The sequence below is a fragment of the Felis catus genome, chromosome A1 (genome assembly GCF_018350175.1).
Source record: "Felis catus isolate Fca126 chromosome A1, F.catus_Fca126_mat1.0, whole genome shotgun sequence".
Classification (NCBI taxonomy): Eukaryota; Metazoa; Chordata; class Mammalia; order Carnivora; family Felidae; genus Felis; species Felis catus.
The window spans coordinates 79083026-79107576 of record NC_058368.1 but is presented as its reverse complement, the minus strand read 5'-3'; the positions used below and the strand labels follow the sequence as shown (position 1 = coordinate 79107576).

The 24551-nt window shown below is 48.0% G+C and overlaps 1 protein-coding gene and 1 long non-coding RNA gene across 4 annotated transcripts in view; one reads left to right on the top strand and one right to left on the bottom strand.

Moving 5' to 3' along the window:
* The window catches only part of MYO16 (myosin XVI), a 615221-nt gene that overhangs the window by 45989 nt on the left and 544681 nt on the right, over positions 1-24551 (bottom strand). For all 3 annotated transcript variants that reach the window (XM_023253136.2, XM_045055816.1, XM_045055813.1), the window contains exon 32: positions 19227-20273. In XM_023253136.2, the coding sequence (XP_023108904.2) occupies positions 19227-20273 (1047 nt within the window). The remainder of the gene's footprint in view (positions 1-19226; positions 20274-24551) is intronic.
* On the top strand, positions 2547-8486 carry LOC109499157. Its single transcript, XR_002741896.2, has 3 exons — positions 2547-2642; positions 3046-3287; positions 8081-8486. It is a non-coding gene; the product is annotated as an uncharacterized LOC109499157 (long non-coding RNA).

Sequence of the window (24551 nt, the reverse complement as noted above, 5' to 3'; positions counted from 1 at the left end):
CTTTGAAAACCGTGCAGGGGAGTTGAGATCCCAGGGACCGAGGGAGCCAGTGCAGCTCCTGACAGGTCGCATTTAGGAACCAGGCAGAAAGGCTTTGGCCCAGCCAATGTGCATAAGAACAGTGGTGAACGTGAGGTCCGGGGGTCAGAACCATGTGAGGTCGCGACAATGAGCAATTATCGAACAGGCTGGCACTAAATGAGTATCTATTTCATTCGGTTGACTGTAGTTTGCCATTTAAAAAAATCTGAAAGTCAGTAAAACTGGTTTGGATTTGAAGCCATCTCCAGGGTGCCTGGGTGGCTCAGTCAGTTGAGCATCTGACTTAGGTCACGATCTTGTGGACTGAGGTCGAGCCCTGCATCGGGCTCTGTGCTGACAGCTCGGAGCCCGGAGCCTGCTTCGGATTCTGTGTCTCCCTCTCTCTCTCTCTGCCCCTCCCCTGCTTGAGCTCTGTCTCTCAAAAATAAATAAACGTTAAAAAAAATTTTAAAGCCATCTCAAGACATATTTATCTGCCTCTCTTCAAGCTATTTTTTTTTTTCATTCTTTAATTCACTTGCCTGCTGAATGCCTACTAGGTGACACCTTTCGGATGCTCCAGATGCGATTATGATGCTCACCTCCCAGTAGGACAACCAAGAAGTAAACAAATGAGCAGATCATTAAAAGTGGCAGCCTCCAGGCTGGGTACAAAGCTGAAGGGCAGCGGGGGTGAGAGTCACCGTGTCAGGCAGTTTGGTCAGGGAAGCATATTTAGGGGGTCGCACTGGGGCTCAGAGAAGGAGGGAAAAAAGTGACTGTGGAGAAAGACGATGTCCCTCGCGTGTGAACACGTAAGGCAGGACCCAGGTTGTAGGGTCCTAATGGGTTGGGCATGTGGAAGGAAGGGGCAGGTGGGACCGGGGACAGGCATATGGCCCGGGGCCTGGGAGGCCACTGCAGGAAGGAGCTTACGAAGGGTGTGAGCCAGAAAGCCCCTCACTGGGTAACTCGGGACAGTCCCCTTCCATCTGGCGGGACAAAACTCAACCCTCCAAGATACTGCTTACACTCTTGGTACCAACGCTCAATGCTAGTTTCCCTCATAACTGATTCCCAGCTCGTAAACAACCCACGTATTTGTAGTCAACACCTCCCATTTTGCTATGAGTGTTTTAAAAATATTTCCAATCAGGTTAAACTGTAGCCAAGGACTGATTTTAAATTTGTCCTACATGTGAGGCTGGGATCCTTACACGACCTACTAAAATTTTCTTTATAGTTTTACCTTAAAAGCATATGTCTACCCAAGGATGGCTTTGGACTGGAAAGAGGATTTAAGTCCTTCTTCGTGTAAAAGGCAAGCGCTCACGGCCAATCTGATGGTGATCGTTCACTTTGCTCTGACAAGAATTACTATGGCCTGGGGGTTTATGCTGGGCCACGGCTCTGCTAGAGGTGACATCTGGTTTTTCTGATTCTGAGCAGCTGTCTCTTCCACGCCCGTTTTCGAGATGCGCTCACTGAGGTTTGGGGAGGTTACCCACACGCAAACCTTTCTCAATTAGTAGGTGTTGCAGCCGGGTTCAGACCGGGGCGGGCCAGCTCCGCCATCCACCCACATTCACTCCTCCGCTTGGCCCTTCTATGCAAAGTCTTCCATCATTTCATTTGCTGATCGAAAGGATAAGGCAGCTGTTTTCCTGTGGCTTTATTGGATCACCATGCCTCGGTGGTAATGAACTGGGAACCGTAGGGTAAGCATTATATTCCAGCCACTGAAAGAGTTGCAACATCGATATAGACGTCTCCACTTTGGCGTTATCCAATATTCATTAATATTAATTGCGGGGATGGTTCTTGGCTTACTAAATTCTGTGTCAGCCTCTGCTCATAAACGCCTTTGCTCCAAGTTAAATCCAAACACGCAAAGACGTCTGTGCCCCAACTTGTTAATGCCTGATTCAACTACAGTGAGGGTCAAACGCAGAAACGCTCAACACTTTGATTTTGCTGTAAAGGGGCAGTTCGGTACACGAGTGGTTACAACATTCCTCGTGGAGAGTGTGCCTGGACCCCGCACTTAGGCAGTGAAGGAACTCCAGCAGCGAAAAATCAAGAGGACACCGGCCTGAAGCCTGGAGAAGCCTTACTTATAATTGTGCAAATACGAGTGCATCCTTTAGGGAGAATTCTAAGAGGAATCATCCAGAGCAAACCAAGCCGCGAAGCCTGTTCATGCCTCCAAGCGGTGGCCGCTGGGGTTTTGAGGGTGAAGAAAAAGCGGTCACAGTCACAGCAAAAGAAAATATCTGAGACTCTCAGGAAATCTAAGCAAACAAATACAGGAGTGTGTGCTGTAAAATCCTGTATAACGATTCGAGGTATGTCTGAATCACTTTTGTATCTGCGCGTGTTGTGTAATCAGTGGTTTATGCAATTCAGTGGCACCTCTGGTTGGCTGCTTCACCACACGAGTTAATTTGAATACCTGTGCTGTTTTCTCCCAGCCTGTAAACAGGACTGCTCTGTGACCCCTGCCTGGTGCTGTTGTTACAGGTATGGGAGAAATGAATCACCCTGGGATCTGACTCAAAGATAAAGCCTTGGCCTTTCCACTGGGATACGATTGTTAAACACAAGCATGCAACGTGGACACAGTTGAGTTGAATCTTAATCAAGGGGGAGAGTTCTAGCAAATCTCAGAAAACAGAAATTCAGTTTTGCTGTGTTCATTTTTATGTAACGAAAATATCACACTGGGTGGGTGTGATCCTTTGAACACTGGGTTTCAAGAGAAGGTGATATTGCCCACCAGGAGACACGTGGCAGTGTCTGGAGACGTTTCTAGTCCTCACACTGGAGGAGGGGGTGGCTGCTGGTATCTAGTGGGTAGAGGTCAGCGATGCTGCAACGCCCCCAGCAATGCACAGCCAGCCAGCCCACCCCCGCGGTGAGGAATGGTCCTGCCCAGGATGTCCGTGGGGCTGAGGCTGAGAAGCCTAGGTCAGACGGTGCCATTTGCCCAGTCGAGTCTCTCCACTCATTTCTTATTTCATTTAGATTGAGATCCAAAGGCTTCCTGTGGCTGAGACCAACCACCACCTGATTCCCGGCTCGTCCTGGACCTCATTTCCAACTACGCCCTTGCCACTTAAGCCTGGGGCCCCTCCGCTAACGCATCCCCCTGTCCGGAGAGAGCATGGACGGAGCTCTGTGTGTAGCTTAGGCTCTGCTCAAATCTGCCCTGAGCAGACAGGCTTTCTGGACCACCTTCTAGAAGATAGCACCTCTCTCCGCCTCAGGTCAGTTTCTTTCCTTACTCCCGGTTTTAGTGCCCTGGGTGGTCCTTCTCACGGCAGGCACATTCCACTCCCATCATTTGTTTTCTGCCTGCCCCTTGTGGAGTGCAAGTACGGGCACAGAGTAGGTGCTCGATAAAATATTTGCTGAAAGAAAGAAAAAATAGATGGGGCGCCCGGGTGGCTCAGACGGGTAAGCGTCTGACTTTGGCTCAGGTCGTAATCTCACGGTTCGTGGGTTTGAGCCCCGCGTTGGGCTCTGTGCTGATGGCTCAGAGCCTGGAGCCTGCTTCGGATTCTGTGTCTCCCTCCCTCTCTCTCTGCCCCTCCCCTGCTCGCACTCTGTCTCTCAAAATAAATAAACGTTAAAATTTTTTTTAAAAAAAGGAAAGAAAAAATAGAATAAAGAATAAACGAATTGCTATGACAAAATTGCTATAGAGACTTTGTTTTCTAAAAGGAAACTACGTGTTGTGTAATTGGAAGAACTGACGAAGTTACTGGCTGAAGAATTCATGTGAACGATGAGGGAGAAAAGTCAGGAACAGTTTCTCCTCGTTCATAAGAGATTACTGGAATCGTGAAAAGACTTCCACTGTTTTTACACGTTTGAGTTCTAATCTCTACTTATTTAAAATTACGAGGTGAAGAAAATTTCACGTTGTGTGAGGGGGACGTTTTCTCCATATTCAAAGGGCCAGAGCTGGTTGTTTTCCACCTGCTTGTTAACTTGGGTGGAGGAAAGGGCTTTGGGATCTTTGAAATCTGTTCCTGACTCACAGTAAGCATTCAGGTTTCTACTACTGTGCTACCAATCAGCAAGGTTTATGCATGGTCAGGTTTTTTAAGACCTTAGTTTACATGGTTTTAGGAACTTTAATGTCAGAGAACTGCAAGGAGCGTGACAGATGTTGGCTCTGGAATCTTGGTACCTGGACAGGGGCAGAGGGGGGTTGACCAGGAGTCTCAGTCGTGAGGGTCCCAGACTCACACTCACTTGCAAAGGCCAAGTCGGAAACCCAAGGGTCAGTCGGTCAATGCGTGTGGTTATCGCCTGCATGAGACAGCTTTGCTTTATTTCCTCATTTTAAATAAACCTTCAACTCACTCCCTAAATTGTTGTCATGTTTATTCTTTTTCTTTTTAAAAAAAATTTTTAGTGCTTATTTATTTTTGAGAGAGAGAGAGAGAGAGAGAGAGAGAGACAGAGTGTGATTGGGGGAGGGGCAGAGAGAGAGGGAGACACAGAATCCGGAGCAGGCTTCAGGCTCCAAGCCGTCAGCACAGAGCCCGACACTGGGCTCGAACTCGTCAACTGTGAGATCGTGACCTGAGCTGAAGTCAGACACTCAACCGAGCCACCAGGCGCCCCATCATTTTTATTCTTTTTCTTAAAGACACCTCCACACCTGTCCCCCACCATGGTATAATCTTCAATGTCTGGAAAAAAACGACTGTCTGGAAAGCCTTTCTGCCCACAGACGAGGGGAAAGGAGGGGAGGGAGGAGAGAAGAGAGAGGAGAGGGGAAGGGCAGAGAGAACTGGGCATAAGTTTGCAACTTACGCACCCTCACCAGAGTGGGGTCTAGCACGTTCTTAGGTAAGGAAGGGCATAACATAAAGACTGTATTTGGGGGGGGGGAGGGGCAGAGGGAGGAAGAGAGAATCTTAAGCTGTCTCCACGCTCAGCACAGAGCCCAAAACCAGGCTTGATCCCATGACCCTGGGATCATGACTGGAGCCAAAATTGAGAGTCGGACCGTCAATGGACTGAGCCATCCAGGTGTCCCAAGACTGTAATTTTTAAATGTTATTAATCTAGCAAAAATGTGTCCAGCTGGATGAGGCTGGAGGGAAGTTCAGAGAGAAGAGCACAGAGCATTTAGGCTTGGGCAGGGTCAGAAGGACCGGCTGGGCAGGGAGGTCCGAGTTACAGGTCCCTTGGAGCTGAGGGACCTCAGTAAGTCAGCACCAGCCGAGGTGAGTGGACACAGGACAAGTGTGGGGCTGTGCACATCGACCTTCAAGGGACAGCCACATGCCCAAGGCCTAAACAGAGTGGCAATGATTTGAAGCAGAGCATTTATTAGGACTGAGAAGACCGTGTGTGGGAGAGACTCCAGCATCCCTCAGCAGGGAGGGTCTCTTGCAGGAGAGTGATGCCATCCCCCCCCCCCCCCCGATGGGCAGCAGAAGGTGAGGCCCAGTGACGGTGGACACAAGCAGGCAGGTGTGGGCTGGGAGACAGGGCGGAGGGACAAAGGGGGGCTGAGGGCACCCATGCCACTGAAAGGTCGTACAGAACAAGTAAGGAATGAGCCACGGTGTGTTTCTTTAAGATGAATGCTAAGCACGTCATTTCGTTCTTAGTTACCTGAACTGGAGATAATTTTAGCGTGTATTTTGGAAACATAGGAGACAGGATCCAGGTTTCAGTAACGCAGGAGAGAAAAACAAACTATAGCCGTTTGACTGATTTAATACCGAGAGTGCTATGCAAGGCAGAAAAAATGTGAAAATACATTTTCAACTCATTACTCATGCTGGCTGGGATTCATTCCGCAACTCTATAGGAAAATTCCTCTTCTAGAAAGGCTATGCGCAAAGGGAATGTGCTTGCTTTTTCCTCTTTGGCATTAAGGAAAGGTACAAACAGCGAGAGACGTGGCTGGCATAGTCCTGCTACTTCTCGAGTTCTTGTTCCTAAAATTTAGGAGTTACGGCTGGACTGTGCTTACAGATACACATAGATGGTGTGTAATTAAATTTGGATGGGATCACTTAGCCCAAGTCGGCATCTAGTTTGTATTACAAGGAACAATGTCTTTTACGCCTCTGACTTTTCTAAAATCTTAGAGGAAGAAATACAAATAAGGGTTTAGCACTCCCAAATTGCCCTGCGTTCTGCTATAACAAGTTTCTAGGAAGTGAATTAAACTCTAAAAAAAAAAATACACGATAGCACAACCCAAACATATGGCTTATTGCCTCAGAGAAAGACAAATGTCAAGTGTAAGGATTCCCACAGACAGTGTCTGATCCTAACCTCAAATAAGCAGACAGACCTCATGTGCAGGCTAGTGTAACGAGACATAAGATGTATGCAGACTGGGGTCTTCCCTACAGGGGGTGCGTCTGCTCACACTGAGGGGTGCACACTCAGTCTCTATAGCTTTTGTACAGCACAGGTGTAACGGACCCTAAGCCATGTGAATCTGACTTTATCGCCCCTTTGCTCATATTTGCAGAAAGGTGTCAAGGGAGGGCTGCAGGGTCTAACAGTATCAGGGCACTGGAGACGGAAAACCGGATTCCCATGCGATTACCCATGGGACGCACCTGCGTCCCACAATCCAGTTGTATTTCCATAGGAACTTGATTGCTTAGGAAAACAGAAAACAAAAAATAGAGCACTGTAGCAGTTGCAAAGGCTGCGTGGGTTGAGAAAACATAATTTCCCGACGCTACTGATCTTAAAAGGCTAACTCCAGCCCCCAGTGCACTTTCCTAGTCTTTAACAACCCTTATGAAATCGCCATTCTTGAGTAGATCAAAATCCCCCCTTGAACTTATGTTTTAAGCATTCTTCTGTGCCAGCAAGTGCCACAGACACTGACCCTCCAGGCTAAGTAGGTTGGAACGGCAATGCTTCCTCGTCCCCCGCTCCGAACTCCAGCCACCCTCTCCCCTGCTAAGTGCAAGGAGGGGGTTGCACTAGAAAACACCAACTGAGTCAGGAAATAGAGTGATATCTTCAACAACATATGTGCTGAGCCGGGGAAGAATAGTAAAGCTAAAAAATGCTTGTGGGTATAAATAGGGCTTTTAGAACCCAGAAATGCACAGAAAATTATGTCGTGCCAATTTTCCTTTAAATTTAACTAGCTGGATCCTTTTGTGCCCATCTATCCATTCTGTCCCTGCCATAATGGGAAACAAATCACGCCAATCCCTTCCCTTTCCGTGTGCTTGGGTAGCTCGCCTCTCCTATAATTAGCTGAATATGCAACATCTAAACAACACGCTGGCCTGGCCCGGAGACCCATTCCTCATGTGTAATTTCATAGGTCATGCGGTTATTTATATTGCTGTTATTTTTACATTTCCCAAGTGCCAGGTGGTAATGTAAATCCAGGAGTCATGGAATGCAGCTCTGTGGGCCCTGGCAGGGGGGGCGCTTTGGTTTAGGGAAATGGGTCCCCCTCACTTTCCAAGGCGAGGAGGATAATATTCTGCTCTTTTATCAGGAACATGTAGTATTTGTGACACCCGTGGGGCATCGCGTGATGGTACACAGAGGAGTCCCATGCCCTTCTACCAGCACATGCATCCTTTCTTACGTCAATGCCCATCCCTGGATCTGATAGAACCTCAGAGGGCATTTATTTAATTTTTGTGAGAACTGTATGCAGTCTATTTTGTCTCCCGGTATTTGGTCGCTTTTATATGTAGCTAGTAATAGAGCCCTTCTTGGATCTTTAATAGATAATCTGCTTTAAGAATAACTACTTTGGGGGCACTTGGGTGGCTCAGTAGGTTAAGCGTCCAACTCTTGATCTGGGCTCAGGTCATGATCTCACGGTTTGTGGGATGGAGCCCTGCGTCCGGCTCTGTGCTGACAGCACGGAGTCTTCTTGGGATTCTCTGTCTCTCCCTTTCTCTGCCCGTTCCCCACTTGCTCTCTATCTCTCTCTCAAAATAAATAAATAAGCATTAAAAAGAAGTTCATATACATAAAAAAAAGGATAACAGCTTTGGTCCTTAAGAATAATATAATCTATGTTCCTCCATTTCAGGGACATTGGCTCACATTCCAGTCTTACCCTGATGTTCCGAGCCCTCCAGCCAGCCCTGATCTCCATCACATAGACTTAAGCATGACTAGAGGTTTACTGATCCACATGCCTGTCATTCCGGACAGGAGAGCTCTCTACTTGCGGACATTAATTTCAACTGTGTGACTGCGGCAGGTGAGAGAGAACCAGTAAAATCAGCAAGAGTTAAAAAAAAAAAATCGCAGTGATGTATGCTGAGTCTTTTCAAACTCCTTGTTCAGGAGTAATCACAAAATTTGCCCACCTCAACAAGTTAAACCTAAAGGGCACGGGCCAACACCAACCGAATAAGCACAAGCCATTTACCTCAAGCCCGCTGTGTCAACATCTAACCGAGAAGAAACTGGACAGGCCTGGGGCCAGGACACCCAAGGCGGGATGGGGCGGGTGCTGGGCTTGGGGACCCCACAGGCCTTGAATGACAGTCACTTCCAACTGGTACAGAGATATTTCAATATTTTAACAACAGCAAGGTGGCACCGTGCTCGTCTCTTGAGGAACGGCCCCACCTGCCCACATCGGCTGGTTGGCATTGCTAATTCCTTAGGCCTCTAAAATCATGTGCGCCTGTGCTTGGATTTCCCTTGAGCCGCTGCAGTGACATGTCACAGTATAGATGTCAGTTACTCAGAGGGAGGACACTGGGACCCTGTAGGGCAAGGCTGCCCCTGTGTCTCAAATGGGTTCTCCTTTCTTCCAGGAGAGCAGGAGGAAACCACCAAATGGCTGGTTGGCAGGTGCGATCCCCTTTCCGCATGCCCCACAACTAAGCATTTCTCATGAATCCTTGCTAAAGTTATATGTTTACATTTACATGAATATAGAGAAATCAGAGAGAGAGAGACACCTATTCTACCCACGCGGCCTCGTGTAGGTACCCCCAAACCTAACTTGACCATGTCACCATGCCCTTGTATAAAACCCTATGACCATAGTGCACGACAGAGCACAGACTGGCCCCTAGCATGAGGGCCGGGGTCCACCTGTCCTGGAGCTCCCTCTCCTCATGTTTGGTCTAACACCTCCCCCCCCCCCACTCCTGTCCCTCCATATAAACCCCACCTTCTAGACCAGTGCTCCAAAAGACATATTTACAGGTTGGGAAATCAACTTAATGGGTCATGGTAAGCACTGAAAGATGAAGAATGGAATGAACTGAATAAAAATGCTGCATTGCACACGCATGGAGGGGAAGTGGCATTCTGTGACACCCAAATGGTGTTTTCACACAAGCCGTTTCCCACCGCCTGGATCCATTGGATTTTTCATGTTTCCCTGCTGTCTGCTGCTTCTGAACAGTCCCCACATTTGACCTGAAAAATCCATACAACTTAGTACAATGCCTGACACAAAACAGATCCTCAATGCATTTTTTAAATAAATGAACAAAACTTGGGGCAAATGGCAATTCAAAATATCATTGCCAGTTTAATCATCTTGCCCGGTGTTAGTGTCTAATTTTTTTTTTTTTTTTTTTTTAGTGCCTGAGAAGAACTGCATGTTTTGGGGCCATGTCATAGAATTATTTTGTTACCTGAATTAAAAAAAAAAAAAAAGGACATTTCTCCTAAAATCATTACGAAGGGTTCCCAGGATGGATTCAATCCTCACAGCAATGAAAATGCTCTCTGACTAGCAGCTGGACCACATCGCTGGGTTTTCTAATGACCATCAGATTAAAAAGACATTTTTATGATCCCTCATCACCATACATAAGCCCAGCGCCTCTTGTGTTGTGCTGCTCTTTAGTCTCTGTAAATTAGGCACGATTTCAAGGATCGGTAAACGAACGGAGACCCCTGCGCATCGCAACTGCACCAGTAAAATTAATGTTAACAATTAGACTTTTACTGTCTTGTATGACACATAAGTGATTCAATCAGCCTCTAGTTGGGCTAAGGTTTATGTGGACACGAGGGGTGGCCCGAAGGCGCTCGAACAGCGTGGTAACGCCGAAAGGCGAGCCAATGTCTGGGAAATGGAGCATCGTAGACTATTTTTTTCCTTAAGGATTGCATTCGTTATTTTGAAAGCAATTTATCCATTAAAAAATCTGAGAAGGACTCCATCACCGGACATATGTAAAGGTACCAAAATACCAAGAGACGAAACAGAGTCAATGCAATTCTCATGAAAATAAAATACATTAAAAAATACTCTTTTGCCGCACAGTGTCTTGGAGCTGGGCGCTGGCTGAGTACCTAAGAAAGGACGTGGGAGGGGGCTCCCCCATATCACAGCAGTTGTTTGCACATTGCTGCGTCCCCTCCATTCTGCTGCGAAAACCAGCCTGCCTCCATCCAACCAGTGATCTCACCTGAGAACAGGATCAAGTAAACATAGCTCCAGTGAACGGACCTGGCGTGACGTCAGAAGGTAATTTAAAAGCTGGGAGCTCAGCTTCACTTTCTGGTAACATGGAGATGCCTTTTGGGGGATCCTAGTTTTCCCCCGAGGCTTTGTCTCCATCTTCTCTCTCAGACTTACTTCTTCCTGGATTGTCCATCTTTCCACATCAAAGAATAGTAAGACCAAAATCCAAAACAGGCACATTTGCCTGGGAAATTCCCTCACGTACCCACTGTGTACACGTCAGTTCTCTGATTCTTTAAAAGGAAACTTTCCTTGGCAAAATTAGGTTTGGTGATGAGCTAGACTTTTGGGTGTGAGGAAGCTGTTTTGTAGGTTTCTCAGCAATTCCGGGGAATGCACCAATTCTCAGGCATCATGGTACAGGGCGGGTTTTACTGTAAAGCTGTGTAATGTCAGATGCAGCTCATGCCTGCCATTGTCTGGGCCCTGCATCCTTGAGGACCTAGTCACCTGAGTGCGGACCAAAAGAAACGAGATTGTTGTTTACTGTCTTATTACAATTACCACGTGTGACTGCAATAGGCCAGTGATTGCAAATGTACAGAGGACGGGTATGAACGTTACAGATTTCAAGGAGAAACCAGAAAAAAGATGGAAGTACAGCCAGAGCAGAAAGCACCCCGTGAAGCTTCGCACACAGCGGATGCCAGGTGACCGTTGTGGACCCATGGAACCGAGCGCTGGATAAAGTGATATTGGATAGAGCCGGCTTTCAGGTAGTGTGAGATTTTCTAGGCTAATCTGAGGATTAATCATAAAAATGATTCAAGTCGGCATAAAGGACCTGAACGCTGGTAGGCAATTAAGAAATAGGTTTTCCTCTGCCAACACTCTTAAGGAGAGAGAGACCATGGCACCGATCCAGCCCGTCTTTAGGAAAACATTCCATGCACCGTGTCGCTTTTAAGCATTTCTTCACAGAAGGAAGAAAACCCCAGGATGTTGTATTATGTGGCAATAATGAGATGCAGATTGTCAGGAAGGTCTTTATTAACTTGCTTAAGGAGAGCTGCTGAGAGCCTCCGAAGATAAAGCCCTGGGCTTCTCTTTGGAGCCCCCAGTGGGAGTTTAATTCACAATCCAGTAGAGAGACCCACAATTCACAATAGCTGCTTGCTTTAACGGGTTGATAGCATGAAAAATATTTACTGGTTATGAAAGATAATCCACTTCTGAAAAGACGACTTTTTTTTTTTTTTTTTTCTTCAGAATTCCAGGTACAATAGATTCTTCTCCCGCTGACAGTGCATCACAGAACATCCCAGTGGTGATGGCTGCTCAGCTGCCTTTGGCTCATTGCAGAAGTGACGAGCTATTCATGCAAGTTACATGTCTCTGGGAAGACTGGTGGCTACAGACCCACAGCCAACATGTTCAGGTAATTTCCCATGATTCCCACTACTCGAAGGTAACTTCTTGATTGGGTTGATCTACATATTTAATTGCCACACCTCTCTTCTTGGTTTTGCTACCGGGTTTCAAAGGATAACGAAACACCACGGTCTAGTGAGCATACCATGGCTGTGAGACCTGTGAGCTTAATATTTCCCCAACAAATCCTTACTGAGGGGCCCTGAATGGAGGCCTGACGCTAGATTTTTGTCCAGACCTATTTCTAACTTCTGGCCATTACCTTCCCCTGTTTCTAGGTTGCCATAGTTCAGAAACTACTGAATTGCTGCTGCTTGTTTTCATTTCTTTTGTCTAGAACGGCACCAAGAGGCGAGTGATGGAGGCTTTTCTGGGTGCCTTTCTCCTATCCCAATCATGGGGGCAGCTGAAAAAAAAATCACCGGAAAGGAAAAGTATTCCCGTCTCTTTTCCTGGTCATGAGTTCCTGTGTAACTTTCAAAAGTAATTATCCTCTCGGACGGGGACTCCGCATCTTTTCAAAATCTCAATTGGTTTTCGAGGCTGACAATGGCCTCACAGAACAGAAATAGAAATCTCTCCCTGGTTTTGGAGAAAGGAGCCTTGTTTGATTCCTGACTCTGGGGCCCGTTAGTTCCTGTGATTATGGGAGAATCACTTAATCCCTCCAGGTCTCGGATTGCTCATTAGCAGAGGGGAATGCTGACACCTGCTTCACTGGCCTCACACAGGGCTGAGGATCTGGGGACAGAAGAGACTGTGCGTGCTCGGGGCAACAGGAAAGAACCGTCCACAAACATTGGCTATTAATATTATTAGCAGAATACCACTAACAGATGTTCCACAGCATTTCTGAGTATTTCCAGTTACACGAGGTCACATGCCCATACCTAGAACTGCTATTATCCATCTGGTTCGTTTCCCTCCCCTGGCTCTTTGCACTCTTGTGGGGAAGATGCTAAGCGTTCCTGCTGAACTGCCACATGACCAAGAGAGATGATGGAGACCGTTCAGGACCTTGTCACGGAACTTCCAGGTGGAAAGCTCATCCTGCCTTCATCCCACGCAAGGCGACTAGTGCTTGCTGTTCCATCTCTGTACATTCTTTGCCCTTCACGACTACGCTCTGATGGGACCATGTACCCCAGGCTCACGTGTCTCCGCACACAGCAGGTCCCCTGGCTGTCATGCCTACTCCCCCACTTGTGCACCTGGATGGCCCCATCCTCTCCCGGTTGGGTACCACTCTCCTTGTTCGCAGGGCAGCCCTGGGGTGAGGCTCTCGCAGCCTCTCCGGCAGCCACTCACCAAGCACACCGTGCGACGTGTCATGAGAATCTCAGGAGGTCCAGGAACTCTCTCCACCAACAAGGTGCGAGCACAACCCTGGGGCTCACGGGCCACTGGGAGCTCAGTTATGGACCCACCCATGGTTTATGACCTTCAGGCTAAAGCCTCTCTCTTCTCCTAGACTTTGACTCACTGAATTGGATGGGCCTGCTGCCTCCGACAGTTGGTGAGAGGGCAGGGGCCGGATTTCTCCATTTCTTGACTGCCCGTAGCAAGCCCTGTACTTGCATTAAGTAAATGGGTTAGGGAATTAGCTCTACAAGTTAATGCAAGTCCCTTACGGGCCCCCGGTTGCACAATTTCCCTGTGTGAATTCTCGGGTATTTATAAAGAGAAGGTGCTCTAAATGGTGGGAAGAATGTCACAGCCATTCACAACACACATTAGGCTTTTTAAAAAGTGTCCAACTGATACAGAGGACAAACAGCTCTGTGCTCGTCACACAGGAGGGTTGGCGGCTGACCAATTTATTAACACTGAAAGCTCATTTTTAAGTGGAGGTGAACCAAGTATTATCTGGGAAATTAGAAACACTGCAAACATGTCCCAAACACAGAGGCCGCCTGTTCCTGCAGAAGGGCCAAGAACTTGGTGAAAAACATCCTTTTCTCCCAGAGAGGGATCTTCCTCTTATGTCAAAGCTCGGCTCCCCGGCACTGGGAGAAACCTAGATGGCTCTTCCTCGCCTAATATCCACTCGCTTCTCGGGGATGCTAAGCTCATCTTTCCAAAGGACTCACTCATTTGGAAAATCAGGGACATTTAGTGTTAACTCCAGATGGTTCCAGAACGCGGAGGAATGCCTTGTTTCACGGGAAGGAGGCTCTTACATGATGCAGGAAGGCAGACAGCAACGCATCAGTGAACTATGTGCCTGTCTGTCCACGCCCTTCATGGCTGTCAGGATGCCTCAGGCCACTCCCCTGCCCCCAGGAAGTCACCACGGAGAGAAAGCGTGCAGGGAGGGAGGAAGGCGAATGGCCCTGCACTGGACTGTGCTAGAAGTGTCTGCGTAGAGGCAGGAAGCCTAGGGGAGGCCAAGCCCTGCATCCCGTCACGGGAGGCAGAGACATGCATAAGGCGCACCCATTTCTTGTGCTGTGATCTCACCAGAACGCGTCAGAGATGAAATGAAGAAAGTGTCCCCAAATGGCAGCTCACAGACACCATCCTCGAGCAAGTCACAGATCTCTGCCAGGAAGTGCACGACATTTCTGTGATTTCAAAGCATTCTTCTTGTTACTAAATGATGACTGAGTAGCTGTCCCTAATGTGGCCTAGAAGCATCGAAACCTCATAAAATATTGATTTCAGAAGCACCTGTAGCTTGTCTTTTGGAACGTTGGTCTTTCACCCTTAGTCTGGGTATAATATTTAGAGATCCACACCTGTGTGTGTGTGTGTGTGTGTGTGTGTGGTAGTAGAAGGGGCTCCCTGAGCCAGCTGCCCTCCTCAGGGGTTTCCCTCGAAGCTCCTGGGGAAGATCTCACAGGCCAGTAGTGTATTTTCGGTGGAAATCTAACCCCAGAGAATTATTCTGTCTCTGTCATGAAAACTGATGCCATGCTTTCCGGAAGCAGGTTTCTCTTACTCTTAGGAGCAGTGGATCATGTCTGTGAAGGCTGAAGTGGACGAAGTGGTCCGTACTAATTAAAGTGATTTAAAAATACATCTTTCATTTTTTTCTAAAGCACTTTCTAGAATAAATCTTTTAGTTTTTCTAAAGGACTTCAATAATAAAATATTTATAAATATTTATTGACAAATTGATTTGACATTGGAATGTACTTCAAAATCATCCAGTAACGGTGCAGGGACCCCGGGCGGGATTAGAGACGAAGCGAGACTGGCCGTGGAGAGAGTCCATTAATCTGTTCCCTCTGCTTTTGCATATGCTTGATGCCTTCCATACGGCCAACTTTAAAAAGAACTCCTTTTCAAACAAATGGCCCAATGGGATAATATATTAAACGGTGAAAATTCATCTAACACTCTGATCGGAAAACTCAAAATACTCTTTACTCAGAATGTTCCTGCAGGAAAATAAAGTATTTGAGATGAACAAGAATTTCCATTTGGCTTAGGTGATTCTCTTTAAGTAAAACTGCCTCGAGGGCTGCTTTTTTTCAGGGAGGCTTTTCACCAAATAGGTATTTAATAAACACCGACTATATGCAACGAGACGTACAGTTTTTGTTGTTCTTTACATCATTTTTGACTACCTATTTATATCTTATAAACTATGGCTGCACTATATCAAAAGTAATAAAACAATTTTTGTAAGAACATTCTGCAGATCGGACCCTTCCTTATTCAGCCTGGCTCTTCTCCTTTCTTCTCCAGATATGCTACATTTTTGCCCAACTCCTATCATCCTGGTCTTTTCAATGGGTGGAGAGAACAGCATGCTGACTTTATTTCATGTTCTAAAATAAACCCAACTAGACGCTGGACACCATTTGGCGCAATGGAGCACCCTAGTGGCCTACACCAGCCGATGACTCTCTCCCTTCATTTGAATTAGGTCTCATAATTTTTGAAACTGAGCAACTAGAAATAATTGGCATAATAATATTAGTCATATTATGACATCAAATGAAAAACATTTTGGACCAAATGGGGTAATTGAGTCTAGAAAGGCACAGATAATTAAACATCCAGTCATTCTCAACATCAAGGGCCAAGTGGCCCACATATGGTATTCCAAAATTGTATATACACCCCAATAGCCGTAAAGTGCACGTTTGGCATTTTTAAATTTATGTAACCACTTTCTCTACCCCAACCATATGGCTCCCACCTGCTGCGCCTCAGGTAAGCAAATGTGAACTTTCGAAACCTTGTCTTAAAGACAAGAGGTAGGTAAGAGAATTGCCCTGGTGGGTGATGGGGGGGGGGTGCAGAATCGCTGTGTGCTCAAGGCATGTCGATGTCTCTCTCCCAGATGGATGGGCGCAGGGCAAGGGGGTTCCTCTCTGTGCCTTAAGTTTCCCATCTGTGCAATGGGGATAATAGCAGCAGACATCTCTTCATCTCCGGAAAATTAACTGGGTTATTAAAACGGTAACTACAGGGCAAGCACTACAACCACTCACTGCTAATATCATTCCTCTCGGGCTATGGGCTCACTGCCACCCCCACCCTTCCGTCTGGATGTGCATCCTGCTCTTTTAGCATCTGAGTGACTTTGCACATCTCAGATCGCATGCCCACTAGTCAACAGAACGTGAACTGTTTTGAGGAAGATCATGTTTGTGAAATCCTACATCTAAGTCTGCGGAGCAGTGACGGAGCAGAATTATACACGGTAGGACTTCGTTACTACACAAGACTCATTGTACTTGATATTTTAACTGGAGATGCCCAGAGCGTGGTACTAATGATTACTAATGTAATCTCCTCAAGGTCACTTTCCAAAGAAGCGAGGGGAATATTTCCAACGCTTCTGCAAAATCGGCGGAACAATTTCCCCAGACCACAACCGCAAGAGATGAGGGTAATTAATTCAGGTGCCTGGAGGGTGAATTAGCCACCCACTGGATTATTTGGTAAGAAAGCCATTTCAGGTGAAAATACGGATATCTTTAAATATAAAGAGGGTAAAGGAAAAGATTTAAAACCTTAAAGGGAAGAAGTCCCAAGACTATAGTAAATCATTAATAACAGCCATTCAATTCATTCAGAAGAAAATGGATTACTGACTTCAGGATCAAATTGTGTAAACCTTAATCATCACGTAGCAGCTCTAGTGATTAGTGCCAGCACGAAAAACTTTTCTCTTCCGCATCTTATCTTTTGTCTCTTTTATTCTGCAAGAATAACCTGTAAGATCCCATGAGGACATGCCATGCAAACGTGCCAAGCTATTTCCCACATCACAGACCATCAAGAATTACCCAGTTCTCAACCGTTGTAGGTGGAACTCCTGGAATCTGGTGTGAGGGGATGACCTGGTCTCATATTGTTAAGTTTTCGGTTATGAAAACTATGGTGTTTGCACAGAAGCTGCCAATTCATGTGTTTATGAGAAAGTCGTAAATGGCTCAAGCTATTTTTTTTTTCAAATTAAGAGTGTTTTGTAAAAGCGCACAGTAGAAAAATAGATATTTTGTAATTTTAGGCTTGCACTAACAGTGTTGTACTTGAGGGTTTTTGAATATTTTTTAATGCTTTTATTTTTGAGAGAGAGACAGAGAGAGGGAGGCCACAGAATCCAAAGCAGGCTCCAGGCTCCGAGCTGTCAGCACAGAGGCTGACGTGGGGCTCAAACCCACAAGCCATGAGATCATGACTTGAGCTGAAGTTGGACGCTTAACCGACTGAGCCACCCAGGTGCCCCATACTTGAGGTTCTGATACGTGTTCTCAAATACTGGTTCATGCCACCGCAGGGAAATGTAATTAGCAAATTCACACACCACGCCGGAGGCCTCACTATACCTCTCACTATGCTGAGTCCTCAGCTCAGAGATTTCCGGAAGACCAATTGTGTCTAGGAATCCATTCACTTCACTTTCGTCAATCAAGTCAAGAAGAATTCACCCAATTCCTAACTCCAGTGAAATGAGCTGTATGTGGTTTTAATTAACTTTTAGTTCTAAAAGCAAATATTAATTTGTTCCTTTAATGCTTTGCTCTTCGATTCCATTTTGTTCCTTCGAATACAATATATGACTCGTGAAATTCAAACATTCCTCTACCTACAAGGATAATTTCATTTTTTAATGGGCCTATCCTTAAATTGTTAGCAGAACAATTCGCATATTTTTTTTTTTGAAAAATGAAGAGGGAGTAAGTTATTGAGTCATTTGCTAAGTATTCCTACCTTGATCTACTTGTCACTTACTCAGATTGCTTTCTAAATATTTTAGAGTTTTTGTAATTTTCCTGAACAGAAAAGGAATTTTCCTAATCAAATGATGAAAGCTAACATGTTTATATATTTTCTTTTGGAGACACAGCGGGTTCGCGTGTCCATAAAATGCCAACATTTTATTCCCACTCCTACCACTTGACCCGAAGAAGGCATTTAACCTCTTCACCTTGAAGTTTCCCATCTCAGTCTGTAAAGCTAGGATGTTAATGGTTTGCCATTTACCTGGAGGGGTGGGTATCGATGGCGTTATGACAAAAGGGACCTGTTACAACTTCCTTAGACAGAAGATATGAACGTATTTCTTCCTTAAGATACAACACATTGGGAAATATTTTGGTTTTGTATAAAAGCCTTAGAATGTTTTTTGGAAGATGAATACATTAGTTGCGATTATTATGAGAATCTGTTCCTCGGGGGGGCCTGGGTGGCTCAGTCCTTTAAACATCCAACTTTCGACTTGGGCTCAGGTCAGGTGTTGTGCCCGCCAGAGTGGATGGTCAGTGCAACCCCCCCCCCCCCCCTAGGCTGAGTTACTCAATGAGAAGATACAGGTGTTAACAGAACTGCGTTAAGATGTCCCTGGGGTGGTACTCGAACCAAAGAAAAATGATTCATCCGAAGCAATACAAAGGTGAGCAGTATGCGGTCTAAGGTTGTGAATGGACAGGTGGTCACGTGGCGTCACCTCCGCCCAGGACACTCGGGCACTCGTGGTGAGCTGTGAATGCAGCGGGAATCGGCAATGTGATGCTACAAAAATACCACTTCCGGGTTATCACGAAGCATATTATTAGCGAAAAGAGCACCAGCTCAAGCTCCGTCTTGCTTTAACACCTTGAAGTCACTAGACTTTGCTGAGCCCAGTTTTGGCACTATGTATTTTCATATCACGAGGCCCACACTGGCTGCACAAGATGTTTTTAAGTGGGCATCTGCTCGGAATGGCCACTCGGTCCCCCAAAGCCGTGTTTAAGCAACAGACAAGGATGTGCGCGTGTGCAGGCACGCGGACCCCGAGGCGGAGATGCACACCCGTGTGCTATGCACCCCGGCGCGGGTTTCTCTTTTGCCTGCCTTCGGGGTCCCCGATTCTCCTCCCCGCCTACCTCCGGGGTCCCCGATTCTCCTCTCCGCCTACCTTCGGGGTCCCTGATTCTCCTCCCGGCCGCCGACTTGCGTAGCAAGCTCCTTCCAGAGTTGAAGAGGCTGGTCAACTCGTCCAGGGGGCTGCTGAGGGCTCTGCAGTTCGGGGGGCTGTAGGGCACCGGGGAGGACGAGCTGGCGCTGGCCTTGCGGTGCTCGGGCCTGGCGGCCCTCCCGGGGGAGTAGGGGGCCTTGGGGAGAGAGCTGCACGCGCCCCCCGCGGGCGCAGAGTGGGGCGGCTGGTGCGCCCTGGGCGTGTCGGGGCCGGCTGTCGCTCGGGCCGCGGCGCCCACGGGCTCCGGGGGGAAGGCGAAGTGCGTGGGCGGCCGGGGGGTCGGGGGCGCGGGGGGAGGCGGCGGCGTGGGGGGCGAGCCGCCGGGCGCCGGCGGGCCGGGGGACGCGGGCCCATCCCCGTCGCTCTTGGGGTTCCTGGCGTGCTGCGGGGACAGCGGGCTGGAGCCTTCGGCCTGCACGGGGTACTTGAGGTTGGTCTCCAGCACCGGCAGCTTCTTCACCTCCAGCGGCGTCAAGGGCGACTCGTCGGACGCCGGGGAGCAGGTGACAGGGGTCGGGGGGAACACCAGGAGCGGGGGGCGGTGAGGGAGCAGGTTGGGGAAAGGGGCCGGGATGTCGCACGCGTCTCTGCAGGACCCGGCGGCCGGGCAGCCCCCGTCGCCCTCCTCCCCGGGGACGGGGTTCCGACTGTCACTGGGCAGAGCTGGGGGCGACGCGGACGCCTCGGGGGGCGCGAAGTACTTCATCTCCTCGTACACGGCCTCGGCCTGCTCAGGGCTGCCGGCGCGGCCCAGCATCTCGATGTACACGGGCTCGGGCTCGGGGTCGGGCTCCGGCGGGGCTCGCGCGGGGGGCGCGGGGGGCGCGGGGACCCCGAGCGCGCACCTCTGGCCGCCTCTGCGCCGCGCGCCCGCGATCTCCTCAGAGGAGCCGCTGAGCTTGGTGTTGGGGCTGCGCTTGGGCTTGCGGGGAGGAATCTTCTTCATGGTGCTGTAGTCGTCGCTGTGCGGCCTGGGCCGGGTCAGAGCTGGAGGGGGCACAGGGGAGGGACGCAGGTGTCAGCCAGGCCCCCTCCTTACCCCGGGGTCCCACCGCGAGCACCCCGCCTGCCTCCCTCCGCCCTCCAGAGCCCCGGACTCCCAGCGAGGAGACGCATCCAGACCCCGCAGCTGGAGGCCAAGTGTACCGGTTGAGGAAGGCGTCAGGTGGGCAGCGAGGTGGCCCGGGATGGTCAGCCACCTGCACAGGGGAAGGGCGAAGCCCTGGGGAGGGCCTTTCAGATCTGCTTTCCGGAACATACTCTGCCTGCACTCCTCGGGCCTGATACAGCTGTGAAGTAAGTGTGGACTGAACCGACCCTCCCCAGGGCCGGCAGGGACCTTGGCTAGTTAGTGGCATATGGATGCTTCCTATAGGAAAGGCCTCGGCTCCTTGTGAATGGTATACGGGTGACAAAACACCAACATGTCCTGGGGAGATTACCTTCTTAGAAAGGACTTTCTAAAAAAGATGCCAAGGGTAAGTTTTACAATTAACCAGTATATTTGAATCCTTAACACAAGCACGTGTTTAACGGGAATCAAGATACAACATGTCACCAGGAACTTCTAAGTGGGAGGGGGTGCCAGGCTGGATCAAGAAGAGCCTGGGCCGCTTGATCTCAGGGGTCAGGGTTTGGGCCCCACGCTGGGCTTAGAGATCACCTTAAAAAAGAAAAAAAAAAAAAAAAACAAAACAGAAGGTAAAAACACAAAAACAAAAACAACGTCTAAGATGGAAACTTCTTATTTTTTTAAATTATTTCAAATGTTTTTAACATTTATTTTTGAGGGGCGAGGGGAGACAGCATGAGCAGGAGAGGGGCAGAGAGAGAGGGAGACACAGGATCCAAAGCAGGTTCCCGGCTCTAAGCTGTCAGCACAGAGCCCTACACGGGGCTCAAACCCAGGAACTGCGAGATCATGACCTGAGCCCAAGTCATAAGCCCAACCGACCAAGCCACCCAGGCGCCCCGCCCCCTGAGGCGGAAACTTCTTGTTGAAACAGGAGATATTTAGAAAAACAATGAACAAAGAAGAAAAACTATTTAAATATGACCCCAACATTTATTAAAGGCTAATTTTTAAAAATTCCAGGGGTGCCTGGGTGGTTCAGTCGGTTCAGCACCCGTCTGGATCTTGGCTCAGATTTGTGAGTTCTCACAGTTTGTGAGTTCCAGGCTCACATCTGCCTCTGTACTAACGGCGTGGAGCCTGTTTGGGATTCTGTCCCTCCTCTCTGCCCCTCCCCCGCTTATGCGTGCATGTGTGTGCGCGTGCCCGCTCCCTCTCTCTCAGAAAAAGTAAATAGGCCTAAAAGAAACGAAAAACTTCCCCCCAAAACTTTTTAAAACATATTTTTACTATACATTGTAATCGTGTTCTTGTTCACTATAATGGCTCTGGAAACCGAGATGTTAATTTTAAAAAACTGCAGAGAGTGTTGCTGAAATAGCAAAAGTTCTCAAAAATCTTGAACTATTTGATTAATGTGGTCTTTTATTCCCCTGAAGGAATCCTTCATAGAAGCACAGCTAATTCTGCTGAGTTCCTGAGCTGTTTGAGGCAGCCAGGTTTTCTGTCACATGCACGTATGGACAGTGGATTTAGGTCCCGGTGTGTTCTCTCCTTCCTGCGGTCATTCATTTTGTCCTGCATTCCAGCAGCACTGACTGGGACACATTTGTGAACACGGACAAAATGTTCCCTACCTTCTTCTTCCCTGGTGGGAGGTGCAGACAATACAAACAGTAAAAACAGACAAGTAAATATGCTCACACGTTGGAATGTGCTACATGCCAGGACCAGGAACAACAGGTCACAATAAGCGGTCAGAGAACTGTGTGTGTGTGTGTGTGTGTGTGTGTGTGTGCGCGTGCATGTGTGTGTACGTGTGTGTGTGTGTGTGGGGGGGATGGCAAGGTGCCAGCTGTGAACTTGAAGGAGGTCATAGGCAAGTCTCTCTAAGCTCCAGTAGAGTCACACACAAAATGATGAGGTCAGTAATTATCTCAGAGGAATAAAAAGGAGAGATATTGCATGTGCAGTGGACAGCTCGTGCTCTGGCACACTGTAATCATGGACCAAATTGGGGGGGGGATCCAAATGAGAAAGGAAAAAAACAAAATTAATTTCCCAACCCACTGGACATCTTTGTAAGCCAGTATTATACAGGGTTCCCCAAAGCAGCCAACTTTTAAGAGCAGAAAATACCAAACATGCATAACTCCGTAATTCGTGAGCATTATTCCAAAGGCTTTCAATGTGCTAAAACACAGCAGCTCATAAGCTTCTAGAAAGCTAATGAACCAAACACATTTTTAACATTAGTATTACAGAATTGTTCCGAAGATTTGAATAATTTAAAGGATTTGTGGCAGATTGTATTTGCCAAAACTGGCTTCAGCGGTATTTTCAACCCCACATGCTCTTCCAGAACCTGGAAGCCAGGAGGGCCTCTGTGACTGCCTGCCCCTGATGATGAATAAACTATGACAAAGGGGAAGCCACCTGCCTTCTGAGGCTGGATCATGGGCAGTACAGCTTCTGTCTGGCTCTTGCACCCTTGGGACACATCTTGGGGGCCCTGATCTTTATGCATGACATCTGTCTACCCTGGAGCAGCCCTGCTGTGGAGCACACGTGTGGAGAGGCCACAGAGATGAAAGAAATACCGGGGGACCCCATCCGCTGGGGCCCTCAGCTGTCTGGGTTTCCCCAGCCTAGACACCAGAAATATCTAGTGAACTGAGTCTTCTGATGATTCCACACCAGCCACCATCTCACCACAGCTGTGGCAGAACCAGGAGGTGGCTTTGCTGAGCCCAGCCAGCTGCTGAGAGAGAACAACATCATGCTTGTTATTTTAAGCCACTGGATTTTGGAGAGGTTTGTTATATGGCAATAGAAAGCTAATGTAGATATCGGTACCTGGAGGGTGCTACTATGAAATTACTTGAAAAGTGTGCCAGTGGCTTTGGAAAATTGGAGGATCCTTGAAGAGCATGTTAGCAGAAGCGTGGTGATCCTTAAGAGTGCTCTTGGTGAGGCTTCAAGGGGAGGGAGAAATTCTGGAACCTGGAGGAAGCACAGCCCTTTTTATGCCACCACGGAAGGGTCAGCAGCACTGTCACCGGTGGTGGTGTGGAAAATAGAAACCATGCTCTGGGAGGTGGGTGATCTAGCGAAGGAGGGCTGCAGGCAGAGTGCGAAAGCTGCCTTCTGGATTATTCTAGCTTCCTCTAGTAAAATGTGAGAGTAAAGACATAAGCTAAAGAAAGAACTAGTAACTATAAAGGAGCCAGGGCTTTCTGGGCTTGAAAATAACATGGCTCTTCACTGCCAGGCTGTCCAGATGGCAAATAATTCCCAAGTGAAGAAGTAACTTCCAAGCAGAGATGAAATCTGGGCCGTTTCCAGGAAAAACAAACATGGGGCCAAGATCATGGCTTTGCGACCCTTTGTTAAGACCTCAGAAAGATTTAAATTAGGGCCTCACACACCCTTCCAAAGCAGCAAGACCACAGGACTTGTAAGAACATTGAGAGCTTTGCCCCACAGAACTCCTGGAGAGAGCCCAGAGTAGAGAAGAGATTGTCTCAAAAAAGTTAGTGGCTGTGGCTTTTCACTAGTGGAGTGGATTAGAAACCGACTCACAAGAAACTCACAAAGCTTTTAAGGGAATTGTATCAGCGTGCACTGAAAGGAGCAGAGGCGTTACAAAATGGAAAGTTCCGGTGCCTCAAAATTTTATGAGCAGAAAGCAGGCTGAGAGCCCCAAATAAGATGCCTCTTGTGGATCAGGAATTATAAATCAAAGGTGAGCCAAGACTGCAGAACATGGACCTAAGAGTCACAAAAAATCATTTCCAGGCATAGGACTAAATTCTATAGGCACATCACATGCCCAGGTGTCGTACAGAAGTGCCTCGTGCCTCCCAAACTCCCCGCTCCGGTCAAGGGCATCCACACCCATCCCTCCAGGTACTCCCCATAAGGAATAGAGAACCTGTCTTCAGATAGAAGGGGGCATCCTGGAAGAGCTGCCTGGCTAAGCAGCTGTCCCTGAGCCCGGGACACCAGGGTCTGGCAGAGATGGATGAGGTGGGGACTTTGGGTCTGGCCCTGGTAGGGGTGAGGGGATGAGGCTTTGGGGAGTTTGGAGGAGGAGTGAGTGTATTTCAGATGCGGGAAGGGTGTGAATTGTTTTGTCCAGTGGGTGGAATGGAACTGAATTTCCCCCAAATTGGCCACAATAGTGTTTCTAG